The sequence below is a fragment of the Chrysochloris asiatica genome, unplaced genomic scaffold (assembly GCF_000296735.1).
Source record: "Chrysochloris asiatica unplaced genomic scaffold, ChrAsi1.0 scaffold00008, whole genome shotgun sequence".
NCBI classification, from domain to species: domain Eukaryota; kingdom Metazoa; phylum Chordata; class Mammalia; order Afrosoricida; family Chrysochloridae; genus Chrysochloris; species Chrysochloris asiatica.
In genome coordinates this window covers 25036180-25060505 of record NW_006408526.1, presented here as the reverse complement: position 1 = coordinate 25060505, position 24326 = coordinate 25036180, and the positions used below count along the sequence as shown (strand labels likewise).

The 24326-nt window shown below is 45.6% G+C and overlaps 1 protein-coding gene across 1 annotated transcript in view; it reads right to left on the bottom strand.

Annotated features, from left to right (window-relative positions):
- ZBTB16 (zinc finger and BTB domain containing 16) overlaps nt 1-24326 on the bottom strand; it is a 238228-nt gene that overhangs the window by 59306 nt on the left and 154596 nt on the right. The window contains exon 4 of the mRNA XM_006833836.1: nt 12534-12620. Coding sequence (XP_006833899.1) covers nt 12534-12620 — 87 coding nt within the window. The remainder of the gene's footprint in view (nt 1-12533; nt 12621-24326) is intronic.

Genomic DNA, 24326 nt, shown 5'->3' with positions numbered 1-24326 from the left:
ACACCATAACATTCAGTGGAAGAGGGGTACCAAAGCAGGCAGCCAAGACCAAGGTCGACAATACAGTGCTGCATCTTCAAAGGGGTGGTCACCCAGCTCAGAGTGTGTGTATCTCTGCATGTTCGCATATGTGGATATGAATGTGTTTTTTGCACCCAAGTATATGTATGTATGCATATGTGTGCTTGTATGTTTATACAGGGTAAACACTGGACTGCTAACGACAAGGTCAGCAGTTCAAACCCACTGGCTGCTCCTTGGGAAAAAGATGAGGCTCTCTGCTCTAGTTAAGATTTATAGCCTCATAAGCCATATATAGGATGGCTATGACTTAGAACCAACTGGATGACACCTAATAATAATAATGTGTATATATGTGTAAATGTGCATGTATGTATACCATGTGTGTATCTGCATGTATACGCGTGTGTGTGCATGCTGTGTGTGTGTTGCATGATGGTGTGTTGTGTGAGTGTGTATGTGTGAGCATGGGTATGTGCATGTATGTGTGTGTATACATGTGTATATAGGTATGACTGTGCACGTCTGTGTATGTGTGCATATATGAATATGTGAGTGTGTGGGTATGTGTGTGCAGACCTGCGTGTGTTTATGCATATAAGTATGTATATATATGTGACTATGCTTACCTGTGAATTCCTGGTGTGGCACCGCAGGATACACACTGTACTACAAGGTTGGCTTGAACCACAAGGTGGGCAGTTCAAACTCACCAGTCTCTCCTCAGAAATCCTATAAAGGGTCACTATGAATCAGAACTAACTCGATGGCACTTAACAATAACAACATGCATGCCTGTGTAAGTATGCATGTATGTATGTGTGGGTGTATAGTTGTATTTGTGTGCACACCTGTGTGTATGTGTGGGTTATAGATGTGTGTGTGTGTGTGTGTGTGTGTGTGCGCATGTCTATATATGTGTGCCTGTGTGAGTGCATGGGTATGTGTATGTGTATATATGTGCATGCATGCATAAATGTACATGTGGCTGTATTGGTGTGTGCATGTACACTTGTATGTATATATCGGCATCTGGTGTGTATGCATGTCTTTTTATGTGTACATGCATGCATGTATAAGTGTGTATGCAACTTATGTATGTGTGTGTGTGTGTAGCATGCACACTTGCATGTGTATATGTGTATGTATATGTGTGTGTGTATGCATGTGTAGGTGTATATGTGTGCACCTCTTTGTGTATATATGCATGCATGCATGTGTGGATGGGCATGCATGTGCAATGGGTGTGTACATGTGTGTATACACGTATGTGTGTCTGCATGCCCTTGAATGTGTATATACATGCCTGTGTATGTGTGTATGTCTGTTTGTGTGTGGGTATATGGGGGTGTGTGCACCTGGCGTGTATGCACGCCTGTGTATACATGCATGGATGTATCCATTGGTGCATGGTGTGCACACCTGTGTGTACATGTGTGCCTGCTGTTTCCTTGTTGCTTCTCTCTTTTAGTGCCACAGCAAAGTGCCCCCTAGACCCCTCACAATGAAAAGGAGAGGACCCTGGGGTTGCCATGTGTGTTAGCTGTTTCAGAACCACAGGACCCTTTTGTCGTCAACTTGGAATGGATGGGAACCAACATCTCAACACTGACATCTGGTTGAGTGACTCCCCCTATGACACAGGAATGTGGAAATGAAACAACTTTTTCTAGGTCACTGAAAGACAGATCTTATTTTGTAGTCAGAGAGAAGTGAACCTCAGGCTAAAAGAAATAGCTCAAGGATTCCAATTCTAGTTTGGATCATTTGCTCTTAACTGACCCCCTTTTCTAAGATGGGCTTTTGATCCGTGGTTTCCTAGTCTGTGAAATGGGCAGAGTTGGTATCCTGATCTGAACCTCAGTGTGATGCCCAGACAAGCCCTCATGACACAGAAGATAGCACAAAGGCAAGGGTTCTGAGGTGGAGGAGCCCTGGCCACACATTCTACTCCACCTGGATTGGACGACGTCTTTAGCCTTTCTGAGTCTCAGCTCTCTTCAGCAAAGATTAGGGGAGAACATACACCTTAGAACTGTGGTGAGAATTTCATGAAATGGTAACGTTGCTGTTAAGTGGGTTCCATTCCCGGTGAACCCATGTGTGCTGAGAAAAATGCTCTGTAAGATTGCCAAGACTGTAAAATGTACACAACCAGCGATCTTTCGGCTAGTAGCAGAGCACTTAACAGTTCACGCCATCCAGGGACTCCTTAAAGTATCCTATAGAGTGCAGCTATTGTGTTATGTGAACCCAAAGTAAGTCCCAGCTACTTGTTGCTTGGTCTACAATACCTCCAAGAAGGCAGGAACCAAGTTTTAGTCACTGTTGTATATTGGGTCCACAAAGCACCTAACACATGTTGTTTTTGCTAAGTGCCATCAAGTTGGTTCCGACTCATAGCAACCAAGGAGCAGCTGGTGGGTTTGAAGTGCTGGCCTTGTGGTTCACAATCCAGTGCTGATCTTCCAGTGCCACACTAGGAGTCAACCTAACATATAGCACGTAGTCAAAACCTCAGGGAGTAAGAAAATGAAAGAATGAACTAGCTGTGCGGCCTACTCTGGTATATAACTAGCATGAACTACTGACCAGGGGACCGAATCAGACAATTGGGGCTAGATCAGAGGGCTTGGAACTAGAGATCTAGTTCAACCTAGTACCCTGGTCTACCAGAGGATTCCCTTTAGCTTCTCAGTGCCAGAGCTTCTAGACCTCGGAATGACCCCAAACACTTGTCTACCTCAAAATACTTGCCTCCTTCCTCTTTTCCCTTGCCAGGGCACTATGATGGCAAAAGGTAGAATGAGATAAGAAGTCCTACTGGAAGAAGAAACCAAGAGATGTAGAAACCCTAGGTTCCTGAGGTAGCAGATATGGGCCAAGACCCCCACAGGAAGCTCAAGATTCCTGAGCCTTGGAGGACACCAGAGTCTGAGGCCTCCTCTCAGGAGCAGCAGGCAGTGTCTGGTGCTTCTGGAAGCTGGCAGATCTGCCCAGTCCTTGTGCCAGTTCTTCAACCCATCCAGCCTAGGCTTACATGCCACCTGTCTGGATACTGGCAGGGGTGGGTTCCTTGGGAAGCTTTGGGTATTGTGGGTCCAGGGCCTAAAATAAGATCTACCAAACCTGTTCTTTGAAGTTGTTCAAAGTCATTAGTGAAAGTAATTTGAGACTTCAATCTGCCCTCCCAACTTCTCCCAATTGCACTCGGAGGGTTCAGAGGCTGCTAGCTTGATGGCCATGCTGAAAATATCTCCTGGGCCAAAAGTCAAAGGCAGGGATCCTGGAAGACCCCACCTTCACCTTGGCAAACAAAGCCGTTGTGCGATGTTCCTATATCTCCAACACCATCCCATTCCTCTCTCACCTACCCAGTGAGGAATGCAACTTCTGATGAGGATCACAATAATACAATGAGAGTCACCATCACCACCATTTACTGAGAGCTTACCACATGCAAAGAAGCCCCAGCTAAGTGTTGGGCTGCTAACTCTAAAGGCTGACAGTTTGAACCCACCAACAGCTCCACAGAAGGAAGATAGGCTATCTGCTTCTATAAAGATTTACAGCTTCAGAAACCTTAGAGTACAGTTCTTCTTGGTCCTTTAGGGTCACTGCGAGCTGTAATGGGCTTGACAGCAGTGGGTTATCACATGCAAGACCACTATTAGGTACTGGACAAGGATTCTCAAATTCCACCCTCACAGCCCCTCCTCACATCCAGACACCATCATTGGTCTCCTTTTACAAAAGAATCAACACAGGCTGAGAGCAGCTAAGTGACCTGCCTGAGACTAGAGCTTGTAAGTAATGGAGCTAGAATCTGAATCTAGACACCTGACACCTGATCCACTGGTCACTTTACACTCTGATTTCAGGCTTCATGGGATCCTTCTTCCCTGCAGCCTGCAAAACAAACAGGAGCAACACTGTTAGGGTAGACCCTAACACTTGCCTAGTGAGGGCAGCCTGCCTTTGGGCAGATTCATTCTCCCCAAGCAGCCAGGTTATATCCTCTTCTGCTCCATGGGTTCACAGTCTCTTGCCTGGCCCATGCAGGCCAGCCCTAGCCCCACGTCCCCCACATTCAGATCACAGATGGATGGCTGCTCTGAGAGCTCTGAAGATGGATAAAAAGAGCTGAGAATCCTTGTGGATCAGCCCCAAGATCTCATTGACACTTACCCCTCCACCCCACCGCATACTGACGACTGTCCCAACCCCCAACCCTCAGTTCAGCAGCCAAGGCATCTCTTCTGCCCTCTAATTAACGCCACCCAATCCCATCTGCTGTCCCCAGGCATGTTCAAGTCCCAAATGGGAATGTACAGTGGCTTGAACAACATTATGATTTGTAAAACCCACTCCTAATTAGTTTGACTTTGAATAAAGAGGGTAATTATTTTTAAATTTATTAACTGCTGCCTGGCCGGAGAAGTTTCCAGATCAAATGACACGGAGAAGCTATTTCTGTTCAGTGATGCAGCAATTTATATTACTGATCGGTCATTAAAACCTCTGGCACCAAACCAGTTGTGTTCCCTGAGCCAAGAGAGTGTCCGTGTGTCAAATTTCAAACCCAGAGTATAAATTAAGCCATTAATGGTATTTATCAGTTTATCTGGACTTTAAAAAAAAACCTAGTTACTAATTTAAGACATTCCAGATATAGACCCCCAAGTGGTGCACTGGGTGTGCATGTGAGCGTGAGTGAGTCTGTATGCATGTGCATTTTCTCACTGTTGGTTTACTGAACAGTGTAAAACACATTCTGATGTGTAAATGAAGTGCACACATCTCAGGAAGCTGCATAGCTGTTAATTCCTCATTGCTCTGCAACCTAGACATTTTGGAAGCAGCAGTGTTTTGCAATATGTATTTATCATAATATAAAAGGTGTAAAATGATCTCTGTTTATCCCCTCCAAGTCTTTGCTGTACCCAAACAGAACACTGAAGTGTGACAACCAAGCTGAGCCAAGTCCAACCAGAAGTGTGGCTTCCTGGAGCACCAGCCGGAGCCCACCAAGATCTTGTGGGGAGGGAGTACGAGATCCCCTCCCTGACCACCATCACCACCATCACCCACTCTCCCAGGACTAGGAATCCAGGAGTGATAACGGAGGTCAAAGGGAGAAATGGGCAGATGCTATTTGCTGGGTTAAACTGGAATTGCAAATACTTTCTATTAAATTCATTTTTCATCTACAGGAAGACACCATAATCATCCATCCTGTGCCATGCTATAGATTAGCTCTGTTAGCTGCCTACGTGGCAGCCTTGGTCTTGGAACTTCCAGGTCCAGTCAGGTTTGGGAGGAAGACACAGACATTAGGTTGTTGGGGTTTCTTAGTTACATGGGTCACAAAGATCCAAAAGAGCCCTGCCTAGGATAGGACCCTAAGCCAGATAAATGATCTATGAACAGGGTCTCTCGGAACCAGCTAGTCCATGTAGCTTGTGAGCAGCATTAAGTTGCCATGCAGGAAGTTGGCAGTCATGAAGAGAGCACTGAAGTTGGAGGTGGGTGAAGTTCCAACTCTCTACTTCCTAGAGGATGGCTTCTAGGCCTCAGTTTCTTTATCTGTTAAACTGGTCTAATGAAGTCTTTAATAGACTAAAGTGGTGGTGGTGGTTTGTGCCGTGGAGTCAGTTCCAACTCATAGTGACCCTGTATAGGGTTTCTGAGGTTATAAATCTTTATGGGAGCAGAAAGCCTCATCTTTCTCTGGTGGAAGAGCTGGTAGTTTCGAACTGCTGACTTTGAGGCTAGTAGCCCAACTCGTAACACCATTATGCAAACATATAAAGTAGTATTACTATTGCTTTTCTTTTGCAGAGCCCTTCTTTCCAGTTATCCAGAGATAACTGGCATCCCATTTGCTTTTCCCATCCCAGTAACTTGAATATTATTTACATCATTCCCTCTCTCCTGGTCTCTTTTCTTAGAACAGGGATGGCAAATATGTCAAATTGCTGTTCTTTCCTGGATGATTACTGGAATATGGAGTCCCTGGGTGGTGCAAATGTTAAGGTTCAATGTTAGCTGGTTAACTGAAAGGTTGGAGGTCTGAGGCTACCTTGAGGCACCCTAGAAGAAATGCCTGGCTATCTACTTCTGAAAAATCCATCATTGAAAACTCTATGGAGCACACTTCTACTCTGATACACCTGGGATCACCATGAATCAGAACTGACTCAATAAATTGGCAAAGGTTTGGTCTGAAAACCCATCTGAATCCAGTTGCCATGAGCTCTACCATATGTCACCAGGAGCCCTGGTGATGCCATAGGTTAAGCATAGACCGCTCGCCACAAGATCTGCAGTTCAAACTCACCAGCCACTCCGTGGGTGAAAGATGTGGCTGTCTGCTCCTGTATAGATTTACAGTCTCGAGAACGTGAAGATGCTGTCCTACTCTCTCTGTCCTAGAGGGTCAGTCTGAGTTGATGGCAGCGGGGTGGGGTGGGGACCATGTGTCAGGGAGAGGCAATGGTATCCCTTACGTCACCTGTTATGTAACCCTACACAGATGATAGGACTACTGCAGCACCCACCCTCAGCACCCAGCATGATGCCTGCCCCATACCACGAGGTCAGTAGGTGCATGCTGCCCAGTGCTCCTCAGTGCTGGGGAGCTTGCCCATAGCTCATACCCAGGATGACAAGAGAGCCTTTGAATTTGAATTTATGTTCTATTATTTGAATTTATGTTCTCCATTCCTCAGGCCTGAGCTCAGTGTACTCGGTATCTATTGAGTAAGCCACATGGGAGTATCAACCACATTTCACCTCAACGTAAATAGAGGGTATGAGGCAACTGAACTCTCTGTGGAGCAGTCTCCGTTCCACATCAGGGAAGCCCCATCTACGGGCCAAGCCACCATCCTTCAGAGCAGGACCATGTTCATGTGCACCATCGCTGGAACCCCAGCATGCTCCAGGCTCACAGGAAGAGCTCAGTAAGCGTCTGTGGTTTGCTTGTGAGTACCTCCCCAGCTGCTCACCCATCAGGTGCTTGGCATCTTCCCTGGCCCCTGGCTGAAAGGACAGATTGCTCCCTGCTACTGCAAATTTAATCTGTATGGACAGAATTAAGCTGTTTGGCAAAGCTGGTCTACACTTCAGTATCCTCAGTCCCTAGGATACAATTCCCAGAGTGGGACTCTCAGTTACATGAGGACAACCATTAGGAAACTCTGAAAGCTGGGTCCTACCCTAGTTTCAAGATAAACAGCTCTGGAACCACCTTCTCTATCACACCAAGTCAGAAAGACGTTGGTCAGAATGAAAGCATGCTTGTGAAGCCCTCATCCCACCACCACCAGGCGGGGTTAACACAGGCCCAAAGTCCGTGGTACCAGATTTTGTGAGTTGGAAGGATATTGGAAGGACTTAGAAACACAGACAATAATAACAACAACACCAGCAGCTGACTCAGTTTCCTTCTTCTACTCCAGTACCTTCTGGTAGTTTTCTCCAAAGATGTCTGCCATCAATTCCTTCTTCCCCTCTGGGTGCCCATCACTTCTCCACTGAGAGGAGGAGCCCACTCTTCTACCCACTAAGTCTGGGCTGGGTTGTGACTGTTTTGACCAATAAAACATGGTGGAAGTAATGCTGTGGGTTTCTAGTCCAGCTTTTACAAGTGCTGGCAGGAATGGGTTAGGAAAGGAGGAGGAATGGACTTGGAAAGAGTGGTGATGGGGGTCTAAGTGATGTGGTAAGGTGGGGAGTGCAGTCAATGACAAGAAACAGAAGGTGTGTAAATTGATAAATGGATAACTGATCTGCTCTGTAAACTTGCATCCAACTCACAAATAAAGCGCTAAAAAATCAATCAATCAAGGAAAGTGCTGGCAGTTTCTGCTTCCTGACTCTTGGGGCACTGAGCTGTCATGTAAGAAACCCAGGCTACTCAGCTGAAAATCAAGGCTATGTGGCAGAAGACTGGAAGGCAGATATCTGCATGAAGACCCATCCTGGACACCCAGTCCAATGCTGTCTTCAGATCACGACAGCCCCAGGCGCCACCTACTACAACCACAGGAGAGACCCCAGGTGAGAGGCACCCAGTGGGACCTAGTCAACCCACAGAATGATCACAGACAGTAACTGATGGATGTTTTGAAGGATGCTATTTTAGAGTGGTTTGTTATACAGCAATTGCTCACAGAAACATTTCCTCCCAAGGACCACTTCACTACAAGGCAGCCAGAATGATCTGAAAGCATAAACCAAGGGGTATCACTCCTACCCATCCCATCCCACCCCCACATGTGTACATAATGTTGTTAAGTGCCATCGATTCCGATTCATAACGACTCTGTATAGGGTTACGGAAAAGCAGCTGGTAATCTTGAACCGCCAACCTTGCAGTTCAAATCTACCTTGCAGTCCAGTGCATTACGCCACAGTGCTACACCAGGACTCTATATACCTCCATATACCTAACAGCTGATTAATACAGCATTCATGTACCACACTGTTCATCTTTTTAAAGTGTTGTTAGTATTGTGAACATCAACCGCCATGCCCCATTTCTCCCCAGCTCCTCCCCCACTGTATAACCTTTGGCATTCACTTATCTACTTTATGGCTTCTTGTTTGTTGTTAAGTGTCATCATGGTGGTTCTGGGTCATAGGGACCCTGTATAGGGTCTCCAAGAAGTAGCTGGTGGGTTTGAACCTCTGCCCTTGCAATGAGAAGCATAGTGCTTATCCTACAGCTTGGTGTCTCTATGGACTTGTCTATTCTTGACATTTTATATACATGAAATCATCTAATATGTGACCTTTGGTGGCTGGTGACATTCACTCAGCATAATGTTCTCAAGGTTCATCCACATTGCAACATGTGTCAGCACTTCATACTATTACTGAGGAATAGTCCGTTATAGGGATAGTTAACCCTTTCATCAGTTTGTGGGAATTTGGGTTGCTTCTACTTTGGCGCTACTATAAATAATGCTGCTAAGAACATTAAATGTGTGTAAGTTTTTGTGTAAAACATGCCTTTATTCTCTTGAGTGTAAGCTTCGAGATAGAACTAGTGGGTTATGTGAAGGACAGGAGCCCTGGTAGAGCAGTGGGTTAAACATTGGGCAAGGTCAGCAGTTCAAACCCATCAACCACTCTGTAGGATAAAGATGGCGCTGTCTGATCCTGTGAAGATTCACAGTCTGGGAAACTCTCAGGAGCAGTTAGAGTTGCTTAAGGTGGAATTGATTGAACAGTGTTTTGGAGAAGGAGATCACACTTGGTAAAGTAGAGGGCCAGGGGTCAAAAAGGAAGACCTTAATGAGACTGATTGGCACAGTGACTGCAACAGGTTCAAACATAGGAACAGTTGTGAGGATGGTGTAGGGCGGGGCTGTGTTATGTTCTGTTGTGCACAGGGTTGTTTTGAGTCGGAACCAGCTTGACAGCACTTGACAACAACAGGTAATTCCATGAACAACCTTTTCAGGACCTGCCAGACTGCTTTCCATGGTAGCAGTCCCAATGCACATTTCCCCAGCGATGTATGAGGGTTCTCATTTCTCCAGTCCTCAGCAGCCATCCTAATGGTAATGACGTGGTATCTCATTGTAGTCTTGGTCTGTATTTCCTGGTGACTAAAGACAGGAACCCTGGTGTGCTATAGGATCAGCACTGGACTACTACTGCAAGGTGGGCATTTCAGACCCACCAGCTGCTCCATGGGAGAAAGATGAAACTTTCTGTTCCTGTAAAGATTTGCAGCCTCAGAAGCCTTCCCAAGGTCAGTATGAGCTGGAATCAACTCAATGGCAGATGGGTTTGGTTTATGTATATAATGACTGTTGCTGTTGTGCTCATTGGCCATTTGTAAATTTCTGGAGAAACGTCTATTCAGATTCTTTGCCCAGTTTTTCATTGGATCAGTTGCTCTTTTCTTAGTGAACTGTGTTGTTGCTGTTAGGTGCCATCGGGTCAGTACCGACCCATAGCGACCCTATGCACAGCAGAACGAAACACTGCCCGATCCTGGGCCAACCTCACTACTGTTGCCACATTTGAGTGGCAAGCCCCTTGCAAGCCCCTATAGAATTTAGATTCTAATGAGGAACTGTAGGATTCTAATGGGGGATTATAGAGAACTGGAGGAATACTTTACATATTCTAGCTCTAAGTCCCTAATCAAATAAACGATTTGAAAATGTTTTCCTCCTCCAAGGAACTTTCAGTATATGGAAAATAAAATGCAAATTGCTGACTATGGGTGAGAGACCCACCTGATTTCTGATTGCATCTCCCATTAGTCTCTGCACATCACTTCCTGCTCTCTGGCCACAAGGTTTTTCACGTGGTTCCTGTAGTCATCGAGCTCAATCCAGCCTCAGTGCTGAGTGAGAGCCCATTCCCTCTGCCCAGAGACTCCTCTAGGAGGCCCTGGAGTGACCCCCTTGATGTAGGTTTGGCTCAGATATCACCTTCCCAGAGAGGCCTTCCTGATCACCTTATCCAGAATATAACTTTTCTCATCATTGTCTAATGATGTGAAAATATCATTATTTTCATGTGTGGCCACAACATGAGGCGCTGTGGGATAAAGCAATGGAGCGCAATGTCTATTTGGATCACAAGGTCAGCGGTTCAAACTCACCAGCTGCTCCTCAGAAACCCTATACAGGGTCACTATGAGATAGAACCGACTCAATGGCACTTAACAACAACCACAACATTATAACCTAACATTATGTCATTAAGTGCTGTCAAGTCGGTTCCAACTCATAGCAACCCTGGATAAGGTTTACAAGGCTTGTAAACCTTTTTACAGGGACAGAATGCCTCATCTTTCTCGTGCATAGTAGCTGATGGACTCGAACCACCTACCCTTGTGATTTGCAGTCCAATACTTATCCTCTTATTTGCCTATTCTGTCCCCTCATTAGAATCTAAATTCTATAGGGACTTGGAAGGTGGTCTGTCTTGTATATTATTGTTCACCCTCCAACTCCAGGAGACCCCATGTACAATGGAACAGAATGCTTCCACACCCTGGACTACCCATGATTGATTTCAGACTGAACCATTGTAATCCATAGGGTTTTCATTGGCTGGATTTTGGAAGCAGATCACCAGACCCTTCTTGCCTTGTCTGTCTTAGTCTGGGAGATCTGCTCAAACCTGCTCAGCATCACGGCACCATGCAAACCTCCAGTGACAGAGAGTGGTGGCCACAACATGAGGTGCTGTGGTCAGAAATTAAATCTGGGTCTTTCACATGGAAAGTGAGAATTCTATCACCCAACTACTAATGCCTCACACCTTGTACGCTATTATATCTAAGTGCTCAAAAAGTGCCTGACAGTGTAGGAACTCAACAAATGTTTTTGAATGAAATATATCCACTACTATTAATGGAGTATGTTCTAAGAGCTAAACATATATGAAGTATAAAGAACTTCAAATAAGATATCTAATATCAGTAGGTGGAGTCCTGGTATGGCGCTGTGGGCTAAAGCATTAGACTGCAAAGTAGCTTGAATTGCAAGATCGGTTGTTCAAGCTCACCAGATGCTCTTTGGAAAGCCTGTACAGGGTCACTATGGGTTGGAATCGACTTGATGGCACTTAACAACAACAACAACAACAACAACGAAGTAGGTACTATTACTATTGCACTTATTATTAGCTGAGAAAACCCAAGTTCAGAGAGTTTAAGTAGTAAACAGTAAGTAACAGAGCCAGATTGAACCCAGGCAATCTAAGCTCCTATCTTCAAGGCTCTCTAACTTCTGCCTATAATTTACGTGGGCAAGTCACTTTTCCCATTTGGAACCTCAGTGTATTTATTCATCTATAACACAGGAGCAGCCTTGAACTTCATGGGGCCACTGGAAGATTCCAATAAGATCAAAGAAAAGTACTGAGAACAATTCCTGGCTCAGTGAGTATGTCTATGAGGATGAGGATGAGGATATGACTGTGATTACAATGAAGAGAGGACCTCACTGAAGTCGTGCAATCAATACTTTGAAATCAAGTAAAGCTATGTCATTGTTCGTTAATACTGCTCAAATGCATCCTTGTCTATAGATGGATTTCTTTTCTACAATGGCTACCCTCTATCAGAGGAGAACCAACCCAGTGTGGTCATTTGGGGGCTTCAGGTCTTACTCAAGGTGGGAGATGTTTCCTGGCCATTCATCAAGGGACGGGGTACTTAGTAACATCAGTGTTTTCTAAAGCTTCAAATAAGAGCATTCCAGACGGCTTCGTGACAATGGGATCTCAGCGACCTCTTAGAGACCTTGACCTAATCCAGAGCAGCTGTTCTTATGGAGTAATGATCACACTTGTAAATTCCTGCCCAGCCAAACTCACAGGCAGGAGGAGTTGAACATGATGGAGCCTTTTCCACTTACAGCTCCCTCAGATTACTAGATGTCACAGCTGCTAAAAAGGTGGATACCATCAAAACATTTCTTATCCATGTGTCTCATGTGGAAAACCTGGAAAATGGGAATCAAATGTCAACTCACCAGTATGGGTCTGCCTGTGTGTCTCCAGTGCATCTTCCTTTGAAAACTGGGCACCGCATTGATCACAGACAAAGGCTTTGGCACCGGCTGAAAGAAAGGGAGGCAGTTAGCACAAGCGCCATAGTCCACTGGGAGGGGAGTTCCTGGGCCAAGATCAGGCAGATGGGCACTGGGGGAGGGGGCTGGGCACCTGTGAAGATCCCGAGTGGCCCAGCAGCCAGTTCAGTCCTTCCTTCAAAACATGATCACCCAGGAGAAAGAGGAACGCAAATAGGGCAATCCAGACAGGAAGAGATGGGGTCCAAGGGAAATGTCACAGAAGAAGGGAGATTCTGAGGTAAAAGGAGCCTTGGAGATGCAGTAGAAATGGCTGCTCTTCTGGAGAAATGTGTGGCAGGCTTCCGTAAAGATGACAGCCTTGGACACCTTGCATGGCAGTTCTACTCTGCCTATAATGTTGCTACGAAGCTAGAATCAACTTGAGGGCAACAGGTTTTGTGTTGTTGTTTTCTTTATAGCTCCAGGTAAAGGACGGAAATGATACAAATTAGGACAACTGTGCCCTGTTGTCTAAATTATATTTTATGGGAAAGTTGGAAATGCTGGCCTAAGAATATCTTTACATGGATGCCCACACACACAGAAAAGTTGCTGTCAAGTTGACGCCAACTCATGGCGACCCCGTGTATGTCAGATTGGAAGTGTGGTTCAGAGGGTTCTCAATGGCTGCGTCTTTTCAGGAGATCACCAAGACTTTCTTCTCAAGTTATCTCTGGATGGATTCAAACCACCAACCTGTTAGTAGCCAAGTACTTAACCATTTGAACCACCCAGGGACCTGGATGTCCACAAAGAACTCTAACTTGGAATATGTCCAAACTAAACTCACTGCCTACCCCAACCATCTCCTTCGTTGGACCATTTTAAACCCCTGATGACTCCCCAGATCTTTGGGATAGAGCCCAAACTCCTTAGCAGGGCCTAAAAGTACCTCTTAGTACACCTTTGTTCATCTTTCCTGCTCCATCTCTCAGCCCTCATTCTGACACCCTCTCCGCTGGCCAGACGGAACTACTCTGGGGAGTCCTGAGCTTCCTCATTGCTAGGCCTCTACACACATAATCCTCCGTCTCTCAAATTCTTTCCCCTCTTTTGGTTCCTCCAGTGTTGTTAGCTGCTATCGTGTCAGCTATGACTTGTGGGACCCCAAGAACAATGGGAAGAAACACTACCTGGTCCCAGGCCATCCCAATGATCGGTTGTGACCCAGACCAGTGTGATCCATAAGGTTTTCATGAGCTGATTTCTCAGAAGCAGGTAATCAGAACTTCCTTGCTAGTCTGTCTTAGTCGGGAAGGTCCACTGAAACCTGTTTAGCATCATGCGCCACACAGCCTCCCCTGACAGGTAGAGTGGAAGCTACACACAAGTGTCTACACACAAAACTGAGGATTGAAACTGGGTCTCTCCCATATAGAAGGTGAGAATTCTACCACCGAACCATCAATGCCTCATTCTCACAGCATAGCTGTTCCTAGTCATCATTTAGACATCAGCTTTGATTCCTCTTCCTCCAAGAAGGTTGCCCTGCTCGTGTCTGGCTTAGATAATCTGATTCTGTGTTTCCAGAGCACCCTTTATGTCCCAGATCAAAGCCTTGGCCACACACTGTTTACTAAACAACCTGGGGACCTGTTCCCATCTCCTACCACACTGTCAGTTCCCTGAAGGAGGGAACTTTCATCTTGTACTCAGTTCCTTCCCTGCAACTTACCACACAGTGGAGAACTATTACTAACCTATTTGTGGATTAAACACAGTAAATTCAGTGTAGTTCAGTAGAGCCACTGTTTACAAGGCTCTAAGCAGCGATGTTACAATGTCAAAACGAAACAGACTTTGACCACTTACTAAAAGTGTTCAAGGCTCTACTAATGTTATCTCAGCCAAGAGTCACCTCTGCAAGCCTTGGCACTTGTCCTTTAAGATATCTTCTATATGTATCTCTTGATCGTAACTGCCATGACCCAGGCCCTGGATGTGCCATGTCTGAAACACTCCAAGATTCAAGGATGGTTTCCATCCACGGGTGCCCTCTGATCATTCCTACAGAGGGTTCCTCACACTTTCTTACTCAGTGGCTCTCTATTTACACCAATTCTGAATTCCTCTACTTGATTTCAAGGTCTTCCATAAACTGACCCGTTTAGCCAGCACACTCCACAGGAAGGAGTACTAATTGGCCCTTTCTTTCCCTAAGTCTCTGTGTTTGAGCAATGCCCAGCTCCCATTCCTCTGTCTATTCTCATCTCTTTACATTTTCAAGACCCAAGGTATGCCTGCACCAAGTTCTCCAGTCCCTCAGGACTCTGCTCTTTGCCATCTGCTACTGCACTTGGTTTCTTCAACATGACGTTTGTTGTTGTTGTTAAGTGCCGTTGAGTTGGTTCTGACTCATAGTGACCCTATGGAGGATTTCTGAGGAGAAGCTGGTGGGTTTGAGCTATAGATCTTGTGGTTCGCAGTCCAGTGCTGATCCACAGCGCCAAACCCGAAGTCCCATATGACATTGCTGTTGTTGTTGTTGTTAAGTGCTGTCGAGTCAGTTCTGACCCATAGCCACCCTGCAGAGGGTTTCCAAGGAGTGACTGATGAGCTTGAACTACCAACCTTGCAGTTCAAACCGACTTTGTAGTCTAGCACAAGACATTGCCTGTCTCTGAATGTTTTGGTTTTGCATTATAGCTTTGTAAGGGTCAGAACTACTTCTTACATATCTGAGGGGATTCAAGGAAAAATTCCAGTCTTTCAATTCCATTTTCCCTACAAATTTTTTTAAGTCCCCTTGTATTTGTAACCTCTAGCACTATGTGGGGCTGTGGGTTAATGCACCATACAGCAAAGCCATTTGAAATGCAAAGTCGGCAGTTCAAGCTCACCAAATGCTCCTTAGAAACCCTATACAGGGTCGCTATGGGTCAGAACCGACTCGACAGCACTTCACAACAATGACATGCACTATTTTTAAGCCACCATAGAATTCCTGAGGCCTTACTGAATTCCAGGCACCATATTAAGTGTTTGTTGCATATTATCTCATTTAATCCTAATAACAACTGTTTAAAGTAGATACTATTATTGTTACCACTTAGTAGAAGAAAAAAACTAAAGCTCAGAGAGGTTAAGGACCTTACCAAAATTCATACAGCAGGTAACAGAGGTAGATCAAAGCTCCAACAGCCTGACTAGAAGCACTGGACTACTAACAGCAAGGTTGACACTCCACCCTTACCAGTCACTCCACGGGTGAAAGATAGACTTTTCTACTCCCGTAAACATTCACCACCTGGGAAACCCCATACAGGGTGGCTATGGGTCAGAACTAACTCAATGTCAGTAGGTTTAGTCAGAAATTCTCTTTAATCTGTACCCTTCAGCCTCCCTAGGGCTCCATCTACTAAGACGCTTTGTGAGTAAGAAGATGGGGGTCTGAGTTCCCCTTCTCCAAATGAATAAAATAAAATCCAGTTTACCTATTTTATACATCAGGATTTTGTGTAAAATTCTTCTAGGAAAAAGGGTTCCACGGCTTTTTAAAAAGTTTGAAAACCTCTGCCTTGGAGTATTAACACCTACTTATGGAGTCCTGATATGGTGCTGTGGGATAAAGCACGGGATAAAGCCACAAGATCGGAGGTTCAAACTCACCAACCGCTCCTCAGAAACCCTATACAGGGTTGCTATGAGTCGGAGCTGACTCAAGGCATGTCACAGGAACAACAACATGGAATAGACCCTAAAAGACAAGCTTGGAGAGTGGGAATACACCCATAAATATATAAAGCTGTGACAGGATATGTATATATTTGTTGCAAACATATCCATGAATATGGTAGAGTACACAGGGGGCAAAATTATTAAGAAAAAGACAAAAAACTTCTTAGACATTACCAAACACTTTGAGGGAATCGGTGGCTGGGCCTGGGGGCTCAAAGAACCATAGTCTCAAGGGGACATCATGATCAACTGGCAAAGCATAGTCCACAGGACAGTTTTCTACACCCTACTTTTATGAGTCATGACTTGATCTTGAAAATTCAAGGTGCAACTAAGGTGTGACTATATGTCTCTCCACGAAGAAAAGTGATGAAAATAGAAACCACTTGGAATCCATTAGGTCAATAGACTAAAGGAATATATGAACATCAGTCTTCATGACCCCGAGACCAGAACTAGATGGTGCCCAGCTGCCATTACCAACTGCTTGGAAAGGGATCATATTAAAAAGTCCTGCGTAGAATGAGAGAAAATGTGGAATGAAACTAAAAATTATAAATAATAATAATAAAAAAGATTTAATGGTCAGAAAGAGACTTCAGGAATTGGAGACTATGGCCCTTGGTTATTCTTCAGATCGGGAACTGAACTCACCCTGTTGTTATTGTTGTTGTTAAGTGCTGTGAAGTCAGTTCTAAGCCATAGTGACTCTGTATAGGGTTTCCAAAAAGCAGCTGGTGAGCTTGAACCACTGACTCTGTGGTTCACCTGACTTTGCAGTCCAGTGCATTAATCCACAGCACCACACCAGAACTCACCCTAGTGACTCAATTCTCAGTCAAGCGGTAGATAGGTATACGGGGGGGGCGCACAACACTAGTGAGGCCTGCTCTCCGTGGCATGGGCAGCCATTCAAGATCAAAACAGCAGCATTCACCTAAAAATAAAGTTCAGAAGGGTTGGGAAAGAAGGCTGAATGAAAACAAGAAGCACAGGGAGGAAGTGGGATAACTGTTGTTATATGGAGGGGATTGCAATAATCTGTAATGAAACAAAGTCTATGATTTGTTGAATAAAAACTGATGATCTACTCTGTAAACCTTCACTCAATTCACAATAAAAAGTTTAAAGAAGAAAAAAAGACAACCTGTACCAAACCAGACTTAAAGACCAATTAAGCAATTCTTATGGCACTGTGGGCTAATGCGTCAGACTGCAAAGTTCTAAGGTCAGTGGTTCAAGCTCACCAGCTGCTCCTCAGAAACCCTCTACAGGGTCGCTATGGGTCAGAATGGACTCTATGGCACTCAACAACAATGACGACCTAGTAAAGGATATTAAGACCCTGGACTATATTTCCAGGATGTGAGGACCCATAAGGGCACAGACTTTTTCAGACTCTCTGGCTCCGATATTTGTAATGACAAGAAGGATAGTAGGTGCTCAATAAATACTTGTAAACAAACAGAACAAATGAATGAGAAAAGTGCCCCAGAGAAGACCTCTTCTGAAAAGCTTTAGAAATAAGAAAGGGTCAAGAAGTGTCCCATCAGTGGGTGGTAACAATATAGTCACAGCTGAGTGTTCACAGAGGGGGCAGCCTTACACTGGAAACACCTACAAAGAACAGAGCTACCAGAGCTGGAAACAGGGGCGTGAACAAAGCCACCACTCCTTCACAATTAGAATCCACCACAACCCCAAATCTTTGACCATCCAAGATTTTCTGTGGAATTGTGAGCATCTGATTTTAATCATATGTCTTTCTTTGGGTCTATCAATTCTCACAACTCCCTAAAGGAGAAGACAGAGGGGCGGGGCCTGTGAGAGGAAGCACAGGCTGGGAAGTGAGGCGCTCTGTGAGCTGACCATCGAAATTCCAGCCCTGCAATTGAGTGTCAGCCTTGATAGTAGGTGGCTTCAAAGGGATGTGGGCCAGCTGGCTCTTAGAAAACAGCCATCAGTGAGGGCTAATGTGGTTTCTTGCTTCAAGGATGGAGAAAAAAGAGAAAGAAAGGAGGGCAGGTAGGAAATAAGGGACAGGATGTGTATTGTCAGACAAATTCAGATGAAGACAAACACGAATCAGCACACACCATCTAGCAAAGGGTGCTGGCGTGGCCCAAGCCTGACCACATCTGGTTGGCTTCAAAAGCTCTCTCCACACCACCCCCACCTCGCTCAAGTCACGAAATTAAGCTGAGCATGTATGTGAACGTCCCCTCTCCTGAGTGACTGGGTCAGAACCCTCATTACACACAGACGTTAGCTCCCACTGCTGAGCCCCATTCATGAAGCTCTAAGATACGCCCCCAAACAGACTCTGGTTCCCCCCGGATTCTCTAGGGTAAGCCAAGCCGCAGAGACAAGCAGTTCCACGGAGACAAGAGAGCCGAGAACTAAGAGAACAAAATGCTCTCTCCAAAGGGGGCTTGTTCCTTTAAATTTTCTCTGGAATGGCTGGCTCGGAGGCAGAAATATTTGGCAGCCCTGAAATTAAAAGTGATAAATTTTCTCGCCAAGCTTTGATCGATAATAGAGGTCTCATCTGTTAATCAATAAGACAGTCTCTGCCTGTTTACTGTGCTTATGTTGTTCGCTACTGCCTTCAGGTTTGCATTCAAAGCAACTCAAGTGTGCATAAACCACATGGTTATTCCTCAAATGCATTTTGGTGACATCATTCAATCACTAATACATTTATAAAAGCATCATTGGCAAGGGTGGGGTGGGGTGGGGGATGCAGAGACATGCTAGCCGACCAGGAAGATTGTATATGGACATATTCATCCTGAGATATGGAGTGCCTCAGAGACACAGAACGAGGATGGCTGTGCTCCGCCCTCTCCTTATACATGCACGTTCTCTGAATGCCCAATTAAGTGTATGCCAGAGGATTACAGCCAGTGAACAAAACAGACCACAGTCCTGTCCTCATAGAACATGCATTTTAGTCAGGAAGACAGATTAAAACCAAAAACAAAAACAATCAAGAAAATATAAAATAGGCCAGGTAGTGATAAAGTGATTTTCAAAAGAAAAATAAAGAATTTATTGTTGTTAGCAAACATCAAGTCAATCCTGACTCACAGTGACCCTGTGTAGGGTTTCTCAATTGTGGTTAGCAGTGCTTATCCTACAGCACCACACCAGGACTCCAAATAAAGGATGTTGTTCTTGTTGTTAAGTGCCATGGAGTCACTTCCAACTCAGCAACCGTGTATAAGGTTTCCGAGAAGCAGCTGGTGGGTTTGAACCATCGACCTTGTGGTTCGAAGTCCAGTGCTGATCCTACAGCACCACATTGTTGTTGTTAAGTACCGTCGAGTCCATTCCGACCCATAGCGACCCTCTATAGGGTTTCCAAGGAGAAGCTGGTGAGCTTGAACCGCCAACCTTGCAATTCAAACGACTTCAGAGTCTGCCGCATTAGCCCACAGCGCCACAGCAGGACTCCAATTGTTGTTGTTGTTGTTAAGTGCCGTCGAGTCAGTTTCGACCCATAGCGACCCTGAACAGGGTTTCCCAGGCTGTAAATCTTTACGGGAGCAGATTGCCTCATCTTTCTCCCGCGGAGCAGCTGGTAGTTTCGAACTGCGGACCTTGCGGTTCGCAGCCCAATTCGTAACCACTACGCTACCAGAGCTAATAAAAGACTGTTGTTGCTGTTGGTGTTAAGTGCCATCAAGTCAGCTCCAACCCATAGCAACCCTGACTATATAGGGTTTACAAGGAGCAGCTAGTGAGCTTGAACCGCCTACCCTGCTGTTCAAACTGACTTAGCAGTCCAGCACAATAACCCATAAAGGATAAGGAATACAAAAACAAAACAAAATAAAGAAGCAGTTTTCATTGAGTAGATTCCAACTCATGCTGGGCCCCATGTGCTGCAGGGTAGAACTGTGCTTCATAGGATTCTCAGGGTTGTAACATTTTAGAAGATTTCTAGGTCTTTCTTCCAAAGTGTCTCTGGGTAGGTTCAAACTGCCAACGTTTCTGCTAGTAGTCAAAGTGCTTAATAGTTTATATCACCCAGGGACACTTTAGGGAATGCTAGGGACTGCTCATTTTATGTAGGGCAGTCAGGAAAGACCTGTGAGGAGGTACCATCTGTGTGGAAGACTGAAGGTGAGGGAATCTGAAGTAACACAGCCATCTGAGAAAGACCACACAGAACAAGGAGAGCAGCTGGTTGGAATGAAGTCAGCAAGGGGAAGCATGAGGGAAGAAGTCAGGTAAGGGAATGGATTGTGGGGAGGGAAAGAAAATAGGCTAGACCCTCACCATTACTTCTCAGCAAGCACAGGCCAGAGTGAAACAGGAAGAACAGCCAGATCGAGAGTGGGGGAAAAAATGGGTCCCAGGTTTTTCTTGGCCACCCACTACTGTGTACATCACACAAGTCATCACACCTAGCTGGGCTTGTTTCCCAGTCTGCAACACGGGGGCCAGCGCATCTGCCCCCCTCCGTCGAGGCTGCTATGAGGATTGACGGAGATAATGAATATTAATGATGCAAGAATCTTCATGGATCACAAAGCACTCTGTGGGTATAAAAAATCATTGAGGCTATTGATAAGGGGCCTTGGTGGCGCAGTGGGTTGAGTGTCAGGCTGCTAACCACAAAGTCGATTGATTCAAACCTTCTAGCCACTCTAGTGGAGAAAGAAGAGATGGTCTGCTTCCATAAAGATTTACAGCCTCCTCAGAACACTAAAGAGCAGTTCTGCTCTGTCTCATAGGGTGGCTATGAGTCCGAATCGACTAGAGGACAGTGGGTTGGGGGTTTTTTGTTTATTTTTTTGGTGCTGTTGATGGTATGGGTTTGACACTATTGCCCAGGGAGACAGTAGCATTTGGTTAAGGGCTCAGGACATAGGTCAGAGATAACAGACTGAAGCAGAGCTGCTGATTCTCACTAACGCTCCAGCCACATCTGTAAAATGGGAACAGCAGGGCATGACGAGGTAGCTAGAGTGGTTGGCCCCGTGTCTGGTGGGTGGGTGATAGAGCCAGTAAGCAGTAGCTGTCATCACTGTCAGCCTGGCTCAGGACATAATTCTCTAAAGAACTCCCATTGTGTCATCAAAGTATGATTGATCTCATTGCAATTCGATACACAGTTATTAGAGGACCATTTATCTTGTGTAAAGTGATATGCACATGTGTAAAGACATATTCCACTATATTCCAGACACACATCTTGTCCCTCTAATTTAAAGGTGAGTGATAGGCTTACGGAAAGGAGTAGAAAAATCTGCCAATAGGACAATAGGTCAATATCAGGAGCCATTCACAACCCAGGTCTGAACTCTTCCTGGTCCGATTCCAGGAGCTCCCCCTCGTGCTCTGTATGCGGGGCTCTTACCCGTCTCACCCAACAGACTGAAAGCTTTGTGAGAACAGGATTCTTCTCACTAGTCTTGTTCTCCACGTGTACCCCCCCACCCCCATGCCCTGCACTGTGCCTGATACTGTAGGTTGTGCTCAGTGACCGCTTGGTAAACAAATCAGCCCTCCAGTAGGTTTCCGAGAACACAAGTGGCCAGGGAAGAGGGCAGTGGCCATTGCAGGCACTGCCAGGCTGTCCCCTAGGGGGTGGCAGAGTCCTTATTCTACACACTCTGGATTCCCTACTGCCCCTTTTTAAAAACTCAAGGACATGGTCCCTGGCTGGAACTCAAAGAATGGGAAGATAGGAACTGAGCTGTCTGGTTTCTCTGGAACAAGACCTCCCTTTCATCAGCTCCCGGGGCTCACCCCAGCAGCAAACGCACACCCTCATCAGGGTACCTGGTGAGCCTCCTTTCCCCAAGAGGACTTTGGGAGGCTGGGTGAACCTGTGGGGTAGCTCCCCACCCTAACTCAGGCAACTGAGCTCATCTGAGACTCAATGAACCTACTTGGTAAGAGACAGACAGTTGGATGATCAGACAGACAGACAGCTGGCCATTTGGACAAACATCCTTGCCCTCCCAGTCTCCCAGGCCTCTTGCCAATGAGGTTCCAGAATGCTTTAATCACCACACTGTGGGAGCTGTCTGCCATTTTGAATTCTTCAGACCTTTACTTCTCCCCTTTCCCCCTAACTTCCTGAAACCTCCAGAAGGTTAGAAACGGATTAAAGGAAAGCAGGTCTGGGTTGGAGGATTGAAAAAAAGACAGAAATCACTGCCCACAATGAAGCTAGAGCTGGTTTATAGCCTCTGCTAGTGTGGGAGAAGCTCTCACTTCATGCTAAGGATCATCTAGACTTGGAGGATTAAAACGAGGGACTGGTCAGCAAGGAGCTTTGAAGATCATAAAACTTTCCGTGCCCAAGCAAAGCTGTTCCAGACCCCTCATGGCAGCCTCTCCCTCCTCCGGTGCCTATGGTCTGGTCCCACTATGGAAAGACACAGCCTCCCTCCCTACTTGCCTTCCTGACCAGAAATGGAGTCGGGGTATCCTGAGCCTCTAGGAAGGAGACTTGTTCTTGTTAAGTGCCATCGAGTCGGTTCCGACTCATAGCAACCCTGTATAGGGTTTCCAAGGAGCAGCTGGTGGATTTGAACTGCCGACCATTCGGTTCATAGTCCAGTGCTGATCCTAAAGCACCATAGCAGGAGTTGTTGTTGTTGTTGTTGTTGTTGTTGTTGTGAAGTGCCATCGAGTCAATTCCGACCCATAGCAACCCTGTATAGGGTTTCCAAGGAGCAGCTGGTGAGCTTGAACCACTGACCTTGCAGTTCAAACGACGTTGCCGTCTGGCACATTAACCCACAGTGCCACACTCCTCACCAGGAATAAAAGGAGCTAAAAGCCATCAGGTGTGGGGCGGTGTCTCTCTGAAGTCAATAAGACAGAAGCCAATGAAAGAAGAAGAAAAGAATCCCTCCTTCTCCAACACCACTCCCCTCCCCATGCTAAGGAGAAGAAGAAAAAAAAAACAGAAACTACTGGGGGGAGGGAATGAGAAACAACTCAAACTCAGCGTTTGCCAGCATCTAATGTTGAGTGGTGTGTCTTTTTTTTTTTTTTTTTTAATTCCTGGAGATTTTAAAATAAACATCTTGAATGTTCTGATGAGATATGCATGCCTGCTTACATAAGGAAGTACAGAGTGTACCAAAACAGCAGACCCAAAAAAAGCACAGGCTGTCAGAACAATGAGTACAGACAGAGGGCATTTTACAACGGGCCACAGTGTACAGTTTTATTTACAGTACCTCTTATCAGACGGAGAACAGCACACTGGCTGCCAATTCCTAAGGCCAGCACTGCATGTTCTTTCACTCAAGGAGATGTGCACTCTCTGAGAGGAGCTGGAAGGCTTGCTCTCACCCTAGCTCATTCTCCCTTTTTCCTTTATCAACACAACAAAAACTGACACAGAACCAGCATTTCTGTAAGGTACACAGGTTCAGGGAAGAGGGGAAAAGGAAAGCAGGTGGGCAGATGTAGAGTGACTGGAAAACAACCAGCCCTATTGATGGGTTCAGGATATGGTTCAAGGGTAGTTTTACTTGGTAATGCAGTGGGAGAAAGGTCCTCAGAGCCTGGCTTCAGGACAGGATGGGAAAGTGAATTGACTAATGATTCAGGGCTTCAAATCAAAGGTAGGACTGAAAAAGCCACCAGGAAAGTCTCCTGGGCTGGGCCACAGCAACATGGGAGTTTCCGGGGGTTGAGTGTTAACAGGTTTTCCTATCTTTGAAGGTCAATTTCCCACCAATATTTTAGTAAATGACTGGACACCTCATGCTGGCTAATTGTCAACTCTGTAGAAGAGGAACTCTTGGAATGGGTCAAGAGAAAGTGGTGAAGCATCTCTTTATCTGAGAGAACATGTATTATCTTACCCAGCACATTTCGTACAACCAAGTGCTCCATGATACCTAAATGGCATTGGTTTTTACTGGGACCCTAGAGTCCTACTGTCATTTCCCACAGAGGAAATAGAGGTTTCACTGTTCCTCACCCACGTCACTTAATTCTCAGCCCAGAGAAGCTTGGAAAGCTTCTTTGTTCGTACTT